Source organism: Tauraco erythrolophus, chromosome 6 (assembly GCF_009769465.1).
Source record: "Tauraco erythrolophus isolate bTauEry1 chromosome 6, bTauEry1.pri, whole genome shotgun sequence".
Lineage (NCBI taxonomy): Eukaryota > Metazoa > Chordata > Aves > Musophagiformes > Musophagidae > Tauraco > Tauraco erythrolophus.
The window spans coordinates 32,530,927-32,548,544 of record NC_141470.1 but is presented as its reverse complement, the minus strand read 5'-3'; the positions used below and the strand labels follow the sequence as shown (position 1 = coordinate 32,548,544).

General features: G+C 43.5%; 1 protein-coding gene across 1 annotated transcript in view; it reads right to left on the bottom strand.

Annotated features, from left to right (window-relative positions):
- The window catches only part of DPF3 (double PHD fingers 3), a 174,356-nt gene that overhangs the window by 29,019 nt on the left and 127,719 nt on the right, over positions 1–17,618 (bottom strand). Inside the window, exons 9-10 of the mRNA XM_086613071.1 lie at positions 14,202–14,339; positions 898–1,026 (exon numbers count right to left, since the gene is read on the bottom strand). Coding sequence (XP_086469197.1) covers positions 898–1,026; positions 14,202–14,339 — 267 coding nt within the window. The remainder of the gene's footprint in view (positions 1–897; positions 1,027–14,201; positions 14,340–17,618) is intronic.

Sequence of the window (17,618 nt, the reverse complement as noted above, 5' to 3'; positions counted from 1 at the left end):
GTACAGAAGCAGCAGCAGCAATAATGAATTTCAAGGCCTCTCTGGTTTTTGGATTTCGATATGATGGTCTTACCACCACTACTATCACCACTGTCCAGAAATATCACAACTGGAAACTTGGACCAAAGCTGGAATATGCAGTTATTAAAGGTTTCCTGTTCCGTCTACCACCATCACCACCTATCATGCAAGCTATAAATAACTGCTCAGCTGGGATAAAATTTCCCAAAAAAAGAGAAAGAAAGAAAAAAAAAAAAGAAAGAAAGGAAGGAAGGAAACAACAGTCCAGAAATAAAGAAACGCAGAATGGGAAAGACACAATTGCCTACATTTAAAAGGAGAGAAGGGAAGAAAACAGAGAAATAAAAACCTCTTTAAACAAAATTAATGATAGTCATCTTGTAAGAGGATAATTCTTGACAGCTACCCCCATCTCTACCCTGTAATTTCCTCCCTCTTTCTTTTTTGGATGAAGAAATGCATGAAATGTGTAATCAATGGAAATGCTTGTCATGCAACTTTCATAAATCTTGTAAGTAATTTATAGTTGTAATTGCAGCATTTGAAGACAGAGTCCATTCTTTAACATTGTCATAGGATTTTCTCATTCCATTTGAAGAACAACTAGTACATGTACCAACATTCACAGAAGCCAATAAATACATTAAAACTTTATTATTTCGTAGGACCCCATTAGCTTAAAAATGTGAATCCAACAACGGCTTTTATGACAGAAAAATTCCCAGTCGTCCTTTCCCACAAACACAGACAAGAGGTAAGATCTCATCTTCTATTCCCTCCCAAATGCACCGCCTTTCTTCAAAATCTTCAGAACGAGCAAGAAACAAATCACACAAATGTCTTTGTACAGTAAAGTTGCAAGAAAGAGTCACCTACCAGAGCGCCCACAGTCTGAGCACGATACAAGTTCCTCAGGCCGGCCACTTTTTTTGTTCATATTGGAGCCTCCGAGGCAGAAGTCACAGTAGTTATTGGGAATGATGACCCCGTCTGGTCCTTTCTGGGCTGCAGTCAGGTTAGAAATCAGATTTACTTAAAGAGCATTCCATTTGGACATTGCCCCCTTCTCCTTGACATGATCTTAGCTCGGTGACTTCACAGGCCACAGTCTTCCCAAATTATTGTCAATTGGAACAAAAAGTGAACCGTGTAAGTCACCTCCGTTTTAAGGACACTCTGTGTTGTATCTGTTTTGCCTGAAATGCACTTCATTGTTTCCTCTCTAACAGCAGGTTAGAAGGAGGAAGTCTGTCACAAGGACCTGCTGCCAGAGATCCCTGTGCAGTTCAGGGACTTCGTAACACGCACAGGCATAGAAACAATCCCTAATGCAGAATCAGACCTACGCTGTCAGTGAGCCGAGCTCGGTTTTTCAGACCACAGTCGTAACTGTAAACCCACGAAATACAAATTCAGAAAGGAAAATACATTCCCCAAAACCCAAAAACCAAGAGCAAGCAGATGGGGGGGACAGGTACCCTAACTGGTGTTATTTCAAGTAGGTTTTTTGGGATTACATCTCGAAGTGTCAGGGTGTCCCTAGTCAAGCAGTCGGTTCAAACATCCATGAATATTCACAGGCAAAGCCACTTGTGGGTGGTTCATCCAAGGGTTAAGCCAGCTGCAGCAAAGTGCCTGTCCCTGGGGAGGAGCAGGGACGGCAGCAGGTCCAGCACTACCCGAGCATCCAGCACAGGGGCAAAGGGTGGGCCCAGAGCAGACATCCCAGCCGGCAGAGTTAAAAACTCTTTCAGCCAAGAAAAAAAGAGGAAAATTACATTCTTATTTTCCAGCTAAGAATTTTTGGAAAGGAGCAGACACGCACCGGGTCTTAAGCAGAGGAGGCAGCAGTTCCCCTAGAAAAGAGAGAAGGGCAGAGGTCTTCTGCATTCCTATTAGTTGAGCAGACAGCAATGTGCTTTTTTTCCTCGCTCAAGACTGCCATTTTTCTGCTCCGCTCTCCAGAGAGGGAAAACTTTTTGTTCCTGCACACTCTAACTAAGAATTGAGAAAGGGAGAAGGAAGGGGTTGGTCCTCGTCTTTGTTTCTCCTATTTTAACTTCAAAATTCCAGTGGCATACCTGGCCTAATCCTACCCCATGAAGATTTCTGCAATCTAGAAAATGAAGACCTTTAAACTGTACCATCTACATTTAATTATCTTTTTAATGCATATTTTGTAACTTGCAGATTTTTAACAGATGTTTTGACAGCCTTTATTAATGGTCTTTTTGTCCACATCCACATTTCCCCCAAAGAACAATGACATTCTAAAAGGCTTCTGGTAGCAGTCCAAGACATACACTTAAAATCAAAATTTCCTCCAAGTTCAATCTGCTTTTCTGGTTTGGGTGCATCTAGTTCTTCATTTACTTCCAGCTGTTGAGTAGCTGAGCTTTTTGGAGATCGGTAACTGAAAGATTGCAAGTAAAGTAAAATGAAGAAAAAAATTTAAACCCATAAGACTGCAAATATGGTATTTTCCTGAACAGTCACTGAGTCCCTGACAATATTTAAGAAACAATGGGCTTTGCTCTGAAGCGGTCCCAGTTAGCAGATCCCCAGTTCTCCTAAAACCAGAGAGAAGCTCCCAGTGTTATGTTAGCATTTTGCCTGTTCACAAACAGGCATTTAATACATGCATGCAAGATAAGCAAAAAAAGAACAGGAACCAGGTGGAAGCCTAGTGTACAGCTCATTTTAAGAGCTGGAACAAAATGATCATAAAGTTGCAACTTGTACATATTTTGTGTATAAAAAGCAGATCTCCATAGCATTTATATTTCCCACTACAGCCCCATTCTGAAAAAGTTAAGTAATTACTTCTTTATATTGTGCTGCATCTACAGACGGGCCATGTGCAATGCAAACTCAGCAAGCTCAACGTTCAGTGATTTGTTTTTTATTCCTTATTACATTACCTCACCTTTCATCTGAGTTTCTGAAAGTGCCTTACAGATACTGAGATCCTAACATTAACCCTCAGTCAGGTCAAAAGTCTCTTTTGCCATTGACTTCAACCAAAGTGTTGCTGGGCTCTAATTAAGTCTCCCAGTGAGGAGGCAACACTGCATTTTACACCTGAAAGTCTTGGAGATAGAGTGATAAACTGTCTTACTCAAGAACTCACAACAATTCTGTGGTGAGGCCACAAATAAAAACAAGCATTCAAGGTGCCAGCGGTCTTAGGAAAGAGCTCCCCTCCTACCACTGCTCAGAATGGTATAATTGATTTGATACTCTGCATATACTGACTTCAATTTTTCCAATGCAGCTTATGACCCTAAGATCCACTGACTGTCAAGCTGGAAATGGGACAGGAGACAGCAGCCTTCCAGTACCTAAAGGGGACCTACAAGAAAGCTGGAGAGGGACTTTTTACAGGGGCATGTAGTGACAGGACAAGGGGTAATGGCATTAAACTGGAAGAGGGCAGATTTAGATTAGATAGAAGCAAAGAATTTTTTACAATGAGGGTGGTGAAACACTGGAACAGGTTTCCCAGAGAAGTTGTGGATGCCCCATCTCTGGAAGGGTTCAAGGCCAGGTTGGATGAGGCTTTGGGCAACCTGGTGTAGTGGACGGTGTCCCTGCCCACGGCAGGGGGGTTGGAACTAGGTGATTTTTAAGGTCCCTTCCAACCCAAACCATTCTATGATTCTATGACCTTGTGAAAATACATATAACTGGATCAATTTGTCTGTGGTGTGTGGGACAAGTGGAGAGTATTCACTGACAGTGATGAAGCTGAAGGGATTCTCTTAGACTACTGGCAAGGGAATAAGCATGGGGTTTGATCGTCTCCTTTTTCTTTTCTTTTCTTTTCTTTTCTTCTTTTTTTTTCTTTCAATTTAATTTAATTTTTAATGTGAGTGCCTACGTGCTCATCTATTGCTCATCACTTATAAAGATGGACTTGGCTCAGTTGAGTGTAATAGAGACGTCAGGCCTGAAAAGTCATACACAGATGAGAAGTTCCTGAAGTTACATCAATGATGTCTTAAATGATGTATCTCTAGAGCCAAATAAGCCAGGCAATGTTATTCTCTTCAATGTTTTTTTTGTTCTAACAGGTGCAAAAACTAGAATCGAACCTGACTGAAGCTTATTTTCTTGATTGGTGCTGTACAGTGAATTAAGCCTCAGGCTAAATTGCAGAAGGTTTGAGAATAAAGAGATTTCCAGATTATAGTAAGCAGAGTTCTTACTTTCAAAGGAATTTTTTTCTGTACATCGTTGGAGTTTTTAATTCTATTTTCCCATAGTTCACAAATGATGAAGGAATTAAGAAACAAAGCAAAGACAGCAAGATATAATGTGCAATATTCATGAGAAGGGTATCATGCACCAAAAGTCCAACCCTAATCCCACCCCTTAATCAATAAAATTACTTACAAAAGTTAAGTATGGGAATGGATTCACAAGTGAAAGCAATTAAATTACTAGGGACTAGTGTGTAGCTGCTTTTCATCTGAGACATAGTAACTAACTAGGTATCCAGTTTTTGCATACATTAATCACTAAGTAGAAGCTGGTAGCTTAAGCCAGATGATAGCTCAGCTAATGAGAAGTAACTTGCTGCTAGCTCAATCATTTGGATCAGGTGACTACAAGCAAGGATTTTGTCTAAAAAACATTCACCCAGAATCAGAAACTGGTTTAAAGCAAAGCCCTGTAAACCAACCATGATCTTGTCCTAACTTACTCAAAACTCCTCTGATTTTCTTTTACATTACAAATTACAACAATAGATTGAAAGCTCTGAGGAGCTTTGAGGAGCACTGCCTGAGCTAAGGTGTGCTCATAGTGGGTGCATTTAAATCAGTGCCTCTTGCCATTTCAACTCAGTCTCACTTTCCAGTTTCATCAAAGGCCCTGTCTTCATCTACATCTGCCTCAAAACAAATGGAGTATACAATTTTTTAACATACTTTTAAGAACGGATTAAGGAGAGATACTGATTCATGTGAAGACAGGATGCAGACTGAGAATGAAGTTGATATTTCCAAATAAGTTTGGTATGCACTATTCTGAAATACATTTTTTCTTCTTAGCCTAATCAAGTTAATTTCAAACTCTATTGAGCTAAACAGAATAAAGACCTACTTAAAATATGGTACCATCATTCACAAGAGTCTTCTTGTAAAATAAGTACTGTAAATTAAATAAATTCTGTAGTATATCACACAGTAACTTTGCTCTGTAGACAAAACCTAAAAATCTAAACAAACTGACTGAGTTTATATATTTAAAATAAATTCTGTGCCTTCTTGATTTTGAAGGCAGGGGCTCCAAACAGAGTTCTAGCTTCCCTTCTCCCCTCTTCAAGTAATCAAAAAACCTGGAAATTATCCTCCTCATGGCTTCAGTTTAATAACAAAAGAAAGCTGCTTCTAGAGAAATTACATCAAGAAATTAGGATTTTTCTTTTCTACATCATCTCCTGGAGCCACATGACTGAGTAAGAATCACAGCTTTCTAGCTCTCCTGTCTGCAGAGAGTATCTTGAATAGAAGGCAAGTTCAGAAGAAGCAATTCTTATGCCTGTTTCTCAATCAGAAAACTCAGAATATAGGTATTTAAATAGCTTTCCTTCAAAATGCGACCCTTAAATACATACAGACAAAAACCCAAATAAGTAGAAGCTTGTCGTTTTTGAATTTCTGATTTCAATGTGAAGTTATTTTGATTATTTGGATCATGACCTTTAAAAACTCAGAGCTGAAACCAGTGCTTAAAAGAAAAACTGGTTTCTCTGTTTCTTGGTACCAAGTCACAGTCACATTATGTTTCTTCAGCCTGTAGGTAACACAGTATAATACTTCACCATGGTTTAAGCAGTGCATCTAGGTTTGGTAGCATTTTATCCCTATTTTTTATCATATCCACACTACTGGAAAGGCAGTGGAGGATGAGAAGAGTCATGCCTGACTGCCGAGGTGGGAGGCTGTGCATCGTTTATTTACATGATTACAGTGAATTGGCTACAGTTGGACATATATAGAATCATAGAATCGTTACGGCTGGAAGGGACCTTCAAAGGTCATCTAGTCCAACCCCCCTGCAAGGAACAGGGATATCTCCAACTAGATCAGGTTGCTCAGGGCCTCATCCAACCTGGCCTTGAACGTCTACAGGGATGGAGCATCCACCACCTCTCTGGGCAACCTGTTCCAGTGTTCTACAACTCTCATGGTAAAAAATTTTTTCCTAATATCCAACCTGAATCTACCTCCCTCTATTTTAAAACCATTACCCCTTGTCCTATCACAACAGGCCCTCCTGAACAGCCTCTCCCCATCTTTCTTGTAGGCCCCCTTGAGGTACTGGAAGACCGCTATAAGGTCACCCCGGAGCCTCCTCTTCTCCAGGCTGAACAGCCCCAACTCTTTCAGCCTGTCCTCATAGGAAAGGTGCTCCAGCCCTCTTATCATCTTCGTGGCCCTCCTCTGGACCCTCTCCAACTGGTCCCTGTCCTTCTTATGTTGGGGACTCCAGAACTGGACGCAATACTCCAAGTGAGGTCTCACAAGGCCAGAGTAGAGGGGGAGAATCACCTCCCTCGACCTGCTGGCCACTCTCCTCTTGATGCAGCCCAGGACGCGGTTGGCCTTCTGGGCCGCAAGAGCACATTGCCGGCTCATATTGAGCTTCTCGTCCACCAGTACTCCCAAGTCCCTCTCCTCAGGGCTGCTCTCGATCCATTCTCCGCCCAGTCTGTATTTGTGCCTGGGATTGCCATGACCCAGATGTAGGACCTTGCACTTGGCCTGGTTAAACTTCATGAGGTTGGTACAGGCCCACCTCTCCAGCCTGTCAAGGTCCCTCTGGATGGCATCCCTCCCTTCCAGCGTATCGACGGCACCACACAGCTTGGTGTCATCGGCGAACTTGCTGAGGGTGCACTCCATGCCACTGTCCACGTCACCGACAAAGATGTTGAAGAGGGCCAGGCCCAACACGGACCCCTGAGGGACGCCACTCGTGACCGGTCTCCACTTGGACATCGAGCCGTTGACCACTACTCTCTGAGTGCGGCCATTGAGCCAATTCAATATATGCACTCCCAAAGGGATTTTTCCTAGCACATTTTGTCCAGCTCTTACCTGTTTCTTCTGGGCTTGATCCAAAACCAATAAAGTCCACTGGAGATTTTCAGTTCAATTCAAAAGGCTTTGAATCAGGCCATTTACTCTGCAACAAAAGTTTGCAGAGCACAATAGAGTCCATGGGAACCCGCATGTAGGCCTGAAGCAAGTCAATGCACTTCACAATGGAGGAAAAGGGGTGGATTTGCTCTTTTTTTAAAAAACAAAACAAAACAAAACACAAACCTACAAGAGTCTTTGTCTGAGACAGGGGCCTGGTTTTGCTTTCCAACACTTCCCTTTTTCTCACCATCGAAGTGCAAGTCCAACGCGTGGCCACCTGCGCAGCAGAACGCCAGCCAAGAGCCTGAGCCCGCAGTCGTCGAGCCCCTCGGAGGACTTGATGACATATAATCCCAACCTGGAGCCTAAGTGCCCTCACGTGCCTTCGCTCGCCCCCCTCCCCGCTGCCGACAGCGCTCATCCCTGGCAGCCCTGGCCCGTCTCCATGGCGACCGGAGTGCCCGGCTGGGGCTGCCTCTGGCTCTGCCACCTGTTATCGCTTCATCTCGCAAGTGTAAGGAATTGCAGAGCTCGCGCCCTTCATTTGCCGCTCAAAACGCATCGGCGGAGGACAGGCAGGCTCGTGCAAGAAATTGCAACGTGATAATTAAATTAAAAAAAATGGCTTTAAGGAGAAAGGGAAAGGAAAGTGGCCCTTGGGCTGCGGCTTTTGCTGAAGGAAGAGGAGGGAGATGCCTTGGCTGGGCACGCACCCACTGCTGCCCCAGTCACTGCTGTGGTGTGAGGAGCATCAGTGGGGGCCAGAGGGCGGGTTGTGGAGGTGCTTCTGCGCTCAGGGCTGGACCCTGCCCTGGAAAGGATCAATAATAGAAAACCATTTCTATCACCCCCGATGTGGTGGGGAAGAGGCCAAGCACAGCTGAAACGCATTGAAGGCTCTTGCGCTCTCGTAGGTACGGAGCCAGGCAGAGATGTGCAGAGTCGCTTCTGCAGCCTCCTCGCCAGTGAACTAAGGGTTTTTTCATTGCAGTTTTCCAGGAAAAAAAGTAAATCAAACTGAATGAGAGGAAATGGCCGGTCTCTCTGGGCATGTTTACTCTGTCGTTAACACCAGAGATATGCATGTTGGCTGACCCCAAACTGGGAAGTGTTGGGGCACTCAATACCGAGACTCTCCAGCAGCCTGGAAGTGCAGCTGAGGTTGGCAGCAACACATCTGTGTCGATGCGGCACAGTATTCAACCAAGTAAGCTCTTAACTTGGGTGTAGCACTGGGAAATGGCTGCTCTTCTGTTCCCAGAGTTAAGGTAATCAGCCTGCACAGCGCAATGGGCCTCCGCTAGCTCAGGTTCCCCATGCCGCGCTCCCGCGCACAGCATGGGCATGGCCTTTGCTGGCAGCCAGAGAAGCAGGCGATGCTACTGAGAGAGGTACTGCAAACCACCCACCAAAAGTATTGCCAGTTCACCCTAGCCACTGGATTTTATCTCCTCTTTGAGTTAGTTGGTGCCATGGGGATAGAAGAAGCTGTTGCCTTTGCATGGTTTTTAGCAACTCTGACAGGTTTGCCTTTCCTACCGCCCCTGCTCATGGAGAGGCATGGCTGAGGAGCACTACAAGCTACAAGAAGTGCTACAAGAAGGAGGTACATCTGTAGGAGAAGCCTCTGAACGCGGGGGCAGGAAGAGCTTTTGATCATGTCTTTTACAGGAATCAATATAGCCCTTAATTTGAACAGCTAATGAATGAGCTGGGAGGTGGGCAGTGAAAGGTACAGCTAGGACGACATAGAATCAACTGACCAGATCTTGTAGATTTGGTGAGTCAGTGTTCCTGCACTATAAGGCAGCACTTCATAGAAATATTTGTGTACTGATCTTATAGAGTCTTCTGCAGGAACACTTAAAGCATGAGCCAAAATCCCACTGCTCACAATAAATCACTGTAACTGTCCAGTGCCTCATGACAACAAACAGTAGGAGATACAGAATAGGGAGGCAGACAAAAGAGTCTGATGCGTTAACATACAGATTTCCTAATTTTGAGGGGTACCTCTCCTGAGACTTGGCCTCTGGCCACTGAAATGCATCATTCCCATCAGCTCAGGGAATTCAAGGAGGGATTATAGTGCTCAGTATACAGCCCTGTCCAGCAGCATCTCTCAATATTCAAGTAAGAATGATCAGTGTCATGAAATGAGTCCCTGTGACGTTGTTGGCTTTGAATCTGGAAATTACTTACTGGAGGAGTGTGAGAAATCAGAGCACCTAAGTTCAAATTCAGCCAAAACTTTTGGCTTTGCTTGGTTCAAATTCTACACAGAGGAGAAAAGAAGCAAGGAGATATTGAGAAAGGAAAAAAATTATAAATACATAAATGATACCATTCCGTCTCAAGAGCTGACATGTTATTGAAGCAACACACAGTTTTCAAAAACTAATTAGTCAAATTGGAAACATTTTCCCATAAACTATTGAGAGTTCCACTGGGAACTCTCTTCAATGAGAGTTGCATATTGACAACAACTTTTCAGGTCCTCGCCAGGCAGTATACCAAAAAAAACCCCAAACTACCAAAAAAAAAAACCCCCTTCAAACAAAACGACAAAAAGTCACCTATGGATTGCTGTACATAGCAGACAAGTTTGGCATTTTCCACTATTCCAAAACTCTCAACAAGTGCTCTATTTTTTTTCCTCAGCATCCCAAAACACAGATACTAAGTAATTTACAGCTGCAAACAGAGTTTGAGTGGAAATCATCACACAGTTCCAAACTCTGGAATTGCTACAGTTTCTTTTAGTATTCTGACCCTTTCCTTATGAAAACAAGCTCCAGAAAAGAAAAAAAAACCCGAACAGATTAAACTCATGAGAAGGCAACTCAAGGTAATGTACATATTTTCACTGAAAAGGCACCTGCTGCAGGGTATCTTGTCACAAGGTGGGCACTGATGCATCGTTGCATTCAGAAGTAGCTCCCATCATGGCCCCAGCAAGGATCAGCACCGAGGCAGGGAAAAAGTAGGCCTGATGTAGCTTTTCAAATTGATGCTGCTTGTGGAGAGGAACAAACAGCTCGTCTCCAACTGAGGGGCTGACTCTCGTCATTTATTCATGGCCAGCCCCCTGCCTGGATGGAAATAAAAATGTTTCAAAGATGACTGTGTGGGGGAGCTGGAGGACAGCTTGGAGGCACACCGAGGTTAGCACATTAATTTTTTATCTCTGGAGACTGGGTATCCAATTATGCTTAGAGTACACAAACAGCTTTGACTGGTCTCTCCAGTAGAGATTTATCCACATCATAAAATCTGCAATGGAACTGGGCACAACGGGCTGATGCCATGAAATAATGTACACAGGTGGTTTTGCAGGTCAGATGCACAAGCTAGCAGAGTGACAGGAGGGCACAGGACTGCATCCTTGTTAACTACGTGTACTGCAGGACGGACCAACCTGCACACGGCAGCTAGGCCAGCGACAGCCTGCACAATGTGCTTTATTTAGGATTGTCATTGGCCAAAGTGCTTGCAGGCATGTGTACTCCACAGCTGTCTGTAGAGCCAACGTTTCACATAGCAAATTGCCACTGAAAACTCTTCTCTTTTAAAGGAGAGGAAGTTTTTCTCCATTTAGACACACTATCCTATTCTCCCAGGAATTAAGGAAGAGCATTTATACTAGTACACTCATTCACACACACATTTCAATAGATACAAGTCTAATGCAATTCCTATATCAGAAGTGTCTCAAAATTTGTGAGCACCAGCTGCCCTGAGAGCTGGCCTGTACCCATGGAGTGAGATGGAATAAAACAGCAGGTGTTTTGTGGCAGGCTTGGATGCACCCTGGGCTCACAAATCTCACGCTCTTGGTGCCAACATGTGGAGGAAAAGCCAGCAGAAAAAAAGGCTTAGAATGGTGTGGGATCATTTCTTTTTATCAGTGGAGCTGAGGAAGGAAGAGGGGTGTTGACTTTTTAAAGGGTTTTCTATAGCTTCTTTTTCACAGTTTCATACTCAGGTAAAAAAAATCAGAGTAGGTAAAAAATAAACGTGTGTGTAGGCAGACGAAAGACTAGGCACTGAGGAAGGGCTATCTATCTGCGTCAGAGGGCTAGATAAGACATACAAACAAAGCAACTAAAGCTCAAACAAAGCACAGGCTAAGATGTTTTAGGAAAGGCAAAGGCCAGAGAAGACTGTTGAACTATCTTCCATGTTGCAAAGGGTAAACTATAGGTGAGGGAGAAATTCAGAAAGAGAGAGAGATGTAAATAAACAAATCTCCTACAAGAGTCAAGGACAGCAAGATGTGCCAAGGAGGTGAGACTTGGGGCATGGGCCAGTTCTCGTTCTTTGATACACATCTATTCAGTGGTTCTCAGTTTCAGCTAGATTCCTCCTATCTACATCTCTTTTCCAGTCCCCAGATAATTTATTGAGCTACCCAATTGGTCTGTTCATGAGAAGAAGAGTAAAGATACAGGGGACTGGGTGTGCAGAAAGACAAGAGGCCATCAGCTCTTGAGCTGGCACCAGCCAGGGCATCAATAGCTGAATTTTCTGGAAGCCCTGCTCCAGAAAGCTCCCTCCTGCATCAGCACGGCTGCTGTCACCACAGGTACTGCAAGGAGCAGAGGCTGCAGAGGAGACGCGGGCACAAAGGAAGGAAGTTCATACTGCGGCTGCCCGCATGAACTTTGCTGACCCAGTGCTCACCTCCCACAGTACGGCAAATTCCAAATGGCTGGTTTGAATTTGCGTTGCTTTTTCTAAATCAGGCTGCTTATATCTCTCTGACACACAGCTAAGCAAATAACCAGACCCTGCTCTATACCATATCTCTGGTCTTCCTGTTCAGTAGGTTGCGGATTAGCTGTTTGGATTAGCATCCCCCCCGCCTTCCCTCCCTCCCTCCCTTCGCCCCCACCCCCCAAGCCCATGCAGAGAGGATTCCTGAAGCCCGAGCCCTGCGATACTGCAGACCTGTCAAATCTAATTCATAACACATGCCTAGCAGTTCTTAGGGGAGAGGAAGGATCTGATGCCCTGGCTCCCCACCATCCCCCTGTACAAAGAGACCATTTAATGACTGCACATTAGCAATGTGGACAATTAGCATTCACATGGAAGATAAACGGCAGCATAAATTAAATATAGCCAAGTGAAAGAGCAAAGATGCAAGATCTGAGCTCAAGGCTGTAAACAAGTAAACAGGCAAAAAGGAGCAAACAGCCACTGTGACAGCTAAGCCATTTGGGAGAGTTACCTTCCGGCTTCTGGGACTTTCTCCAGGGGTGATCTTCACATTTGCATGGCTGTTGCCCCTACGTCACTGGCTCGTGGCTGGTTGTTAAGCAGATTATTTCTGCTCAGGAATCTGGATCTCGGAGTGGTCTACCCCACTGGTCCTAAACTTCTACCTGTATGGGGGTCTGTGCAGCAGCAGCTTCCCTCTGCCACATGCATCACACAGGAGCTTTGGAGGAACACAAGCCCAAGCAGCTCCTGTTCTATCCTCTCCCATTGTGCAGAGTACACCTTTCTTTCCACGGGTGAAGGCCAGCTGCTGCTAACCTTTCCACAGCGTTTCTAGCTCCACTTCTTGCTAATTTCTATAATTTCCTAAGCACCAGAAACATAAAGACTGAGACTGTCCCTGGCCTCTGTGACAAACTGAAGGGTAGGGGACACTACCCTTCTTTGTTTGGGGGTTTGTGCAAGGCCATTATCAATATTAATTCAATACAGATTTGCAATATGCCCCTCAGATATGCAACTATTACTGACTACTGCAGACACAGTGAAAAAAAAACCCAACAGAGAAGATGTAAATGCTAAGTAAACAAAAGCTACTGGCTGAACACTGACATTCTCCAGCCTGCTCAAGCAGTCGCTCTTAGTGCATTGACAGCTCAAGTTTATCAACAGCTGGAGGAGTCAAAATTACTTTTGCTGTGAACCTACAAAACATGTGAATAACTAAAAGGTAGAGCATAAAAATGACAGAAACATAGGGACTGCCAAATGGGATCACACTAAACGGCCCTCCAAGCTCAGGCACTGGCTAGTAGCAGATGCTTTGGAGGAAGGAAACCCCCTCCCATACCTCCCTGGGGACAATTATCAATTATCCTGCTTAGAAAGGAAATGTTTTCCTACCTCCATATTTCTCCCAGTTCTTCTTAATGTATTAGAAAGTGTTTGCCTTGATACTTTTCCCCATAAGCATTTTATTGCTTTGTCCACATTGTTCATTACTTTGAACTATAACGACACAGTTCACATGGTGATCTGAAAGGACTTTCTGAAAGTGAACAAAGCCATCTACACAAATCCCAAGGTGAAAGCAACCATCACATAGTATTGCACACTGGAAAACTGAGAAACAGAGTCTTGGAGACTTGCAAAACTCAATAATAAAACACAGTCTCCTTGACTCCCAGTTCTGTGCCTAAGAAGCAGAAGAAGGACAGTGTGGGGAATCTAGGCATATATCTCTCCTGTCATGTTCCAGCTCTCCTCCTTGCAGATAAGTACTGATGCTTTTTCATAGATTTTCCCAAACTGTAACTAAGAAGTGGCTTTTGGTAAAGTTAAGGGTAAACTGGGGTGGAAATGCAGGGATAAGGAGGACAGGTGCTGTGAATGTCATACCTAAAAAACTGAGACATGGACAAATGTTTCTTATTCAAAGGCAAAAAAAAGACAGCCCCCTCAAACAGGATGTGTATTTCCTTGACATCCCTGCTAACAGCCACTGAGAGGCTGCTTGATGATGGGTGGATTGGGCATCTCTTCTTTCCCCCCCTCTCCTTGCCACCTCTTCCCCACAGGAGCAGTAATGGAAAAGTGACTTGCTGCAGAGATAATGCTGGGTTTGAAATGAATTCCTGACTAGCTGAGCCAGCACCCGTGTGAGCTGCGGCTGATTAGCTCCATGCATCCAAGTCCCAATCACTCACAACGGAGCCAGGCAATCATGCCAGCCTCTGTGAGGCAAAGACAGGGTGGAGACAACATCTCTGAAAAGGATCTCAAAGGCAAAGGGAAAATACTACTCACGTTTGTGGTTTTCGTTTCTGTGGACAGGGGAAGAACGGGTCTCCTGCTCACGGGCTTCATCACCCTCTTCGCTGGCGAGGTGGGTGTGAGCATAGTGGTAGCTCAGCCCAGGCCTGTTCTTGTAACGCTTGCCACAGACTGGGAAGAAAGGAGATATGAGGGAGGGGAAGAGAGAACAGAAACATCAGTGTGATCTGCGACAGTGGCAGCATCCTCTCAAATAATGCTCCCTTCTCCCCCGAGAGCAGCACCACACACTCCACGCGCCTGCCCGAAACTCTTCCAACCAGCGTTGCTGAAAGGTGACAGAAGGGCAGCTCTTCATCCCTGCAGCCGGTCATCCCCACACAAGCTTTCCTCCCACCATGCTGCCAGCAGTCCTTCCTACAGGCCTAGGCAACCGCACACTCAGTCTCCGCAGCTCGTAGAGCCCTAATCCTCTCTGCTGAGATTACTAACAAGATTGCACATAAAATTAAACGAAATGCCAGTTCCAATGTTGGTGCTGTACAATGCACAGCAATGCGAACTGAGAAGAAAGGACATTATTTTCTTCATTATTGATCTTTGAGAAAAGGAAACAGTATTATTCTATATTATATAGAAAGAAGGCTTTCTATAAAAGGGTAATAAATAGCTTTATTTGCAGATTCCCAGTCAAGACAAGGAGATGGAAATCATCCACAGTTTCTTGCTAGAAGAACATTTAGTAGTGGTATATTGTGTCCAGGTAAATTTCATATTCAGCATCCCAATAAATATTACAATGTGTGACAGAGAGTCCTCCTTCTGAACTTTTGTTTATTTTAGGACTAAGTCAACAGATATTAAGAACGAGATCAAATAATTCAGGGTGATGAAAGGTCCAGATTTTCACAGGGAGCTCACCACAAGGGCAAGCTTCACCATAAGATTCATTACATGCAAATTCAGCTTCTATAAAGTTTTTAATTCATATTATTGCCTCTAAAAGTTATCTCTTTTCATCTCCAAAGCAGTCTCTGAATTTTAATTTTCTTTTATACAGCTATTTCGTCCACCAAATACAATTATTGCCATTTTAAAAGATTAGGAAACAAAGGCAAAGAAGCTTAGTGCCATTCCTGCAAATTTTTACTCCCAGCCACATTTTCAGTCACTTTATTGGCTTTTTTAACCTCAAGGATTTCACACAGGAATAGATGTCATGGTCAGTAGTCTGTCCTGCACAGCTTACTTAGAAAAGCGAAGGAAGTGGTGCCTGAAGAGAGAACAGAACCCAGCAGTCCCTATTTCTCTGTCTTGTTTTCAGACCCCTTGAAAAAATTTCCAAGCAGGAAATCACCATCCACTCCTAAACACTTCACTCAGCCTCGATACTGAAAATGTATCCTGCAATGTGTATAGATTCTTACTTTCCACTCCTCAGACACCTGAGTCTAGGAATGTCATAAGGCTCCATAAACAAAAAAAAAAAAATCAAAAAAGCCTCACCCCAGTTATTCATTTACATTTAAGTAAAACTTCCATTATTATACTTTTTTGCTACTGCTCCAGAATGTTGTCCAAGTGATGGACAACATTCTGGAACAGATGACAGAAAACTGTAAATGAAAGTCTAGCATGATAATATATTTCATTCTACATTTCTTCTAGCTGGTTTGCAAACTCCCTCAAGGAAAATATTTTGCCCTATTAGAAACATGTAAAACAACCTCATGATATAAATGAGTGATCCGGAACATTAGATACTTTTATCCCAGTTTTCTCCATTCTGCAAGACAATGATCATGCAGTCATCATAACAGGACAAAAGCTTTTTCCAAATGTAATGTGTACTTAGCCACAGATTTTTTTAAGCCTTTGAATGCCCTTGATTTAGATGTGATAATTCCTGCAGGAGGGTAGGCGGCGGAAAGTTAGGGAGAAATAAAATGCCCAGATACTTATGCACATCCATTCTTTAAAGCACCTGCCCTCATTTCATATGTAAACCTAACTCTATTGCCAGACATTTCAAACAACTAGACTGCTCTTAGATGAATGCTCTCCACAAAATGTCAGTTTCTTCTAGTACCAGCTATGTATTCTTCTAATGCATTCTGGAGAAACTCCTCCTCTGTGGTCCTACAGAGCAAAGGACACGCAGTGGAACAGATGCTGTCAGCAAGTCAAACAGCAAAGCATCCACAGTTCTCTACAACTTTGTTTCTGCTTTTTGAATATTGCAAAAAGTGTTAACACAAAAGTAACATCAAACCGGAGACAGCTACAAAATGCTCACTGTTTAAACTATTTCAGAAAGATAACCCCCTCTAATTACACAAATGTTACAGCGTTTCTTAGAATGGTGAGAGATGGATTTACATTTCTAGCAGATTGAGTATCGTACTAAGCACTCTACTCTATCCCGTTTACTTGTGTGTGTTTGAAGATGAAAGTTAAAAAATAATTCTCCTGCTATGAATTACTGATACTGCTCAAAAACTTGTGTCTACTTAATCTCTTTTCAGAGCACTGTCACCTGATCAGTGCTGTACTGGCAAAGGAGAAGGCACTTGGAGTTAATAGCGGCACGATATTTACTATCCAGCTATATCTTGTTCTTACATAGCCTGATTCTGCATTACTGCTAACCTAGCTGCAAAATCAAATAAGCCTAAAACTTAATTCCATTTGCCTATTTCAGCGAGTTTTAAATTTCAAAACAAAAATATTTCAAAAAATTCTACCAGACTTCATTTCATTCAGCTCTACCTGAAAACATACAGCAACTGTAGCTCTACGGTGCTACCTTACAAAAGCACCATGTGCTTGAACACAGGCCTCATGCGTCTTTCTCCCTCAATGCACAAAAGGAAACTTGCATTCCCTGCAGGAAGTCCAAAGGCTGAGGCCTTGCCTCCATTCCCTACAGGATCCTGCAGGGATTTTATCTGCAGAGTTTAGGATGGCATAAGAAATCAGATGGGTCTGCAGACATACCCTTCTCCAGCAAAAAAAAAAGTATCAGCTCACCAGGAAAAAAACAGCAAGTATTGATATGAACTGGGGCAGTAGTAAATCTGCAGCTAAGCCCTTCCCACAGCCAAAACTCTTGCAGCTGGCCTTCAAGGGTGGCAGCGAGCTGAGGCACGCCTAGCTACAAAGAAATTTGGAGGGCTTTATGACCAGTGCTGAGGCAAAGGAGTTCTGTTTATACAGTCCTAGCAGATCCTTTGTTAAGACCAAAGATGTGCAGCTTCCAGCAGCTTTTTTTCTTGGCGACTAGACTTTTCCACCTTTCAAATTCATGTTCTGTCATGGAAAAAGTCTAAAGTGATGCCTTGAGTTGAAACTACAGAGATTTCCTATTCCCCAAGCAAATTAGACTCCTGCAGGGAAAAAAGAGTATCATGGCATTAGTCAGGCAAAAAGACCACTGCCTTCAGTAAGACT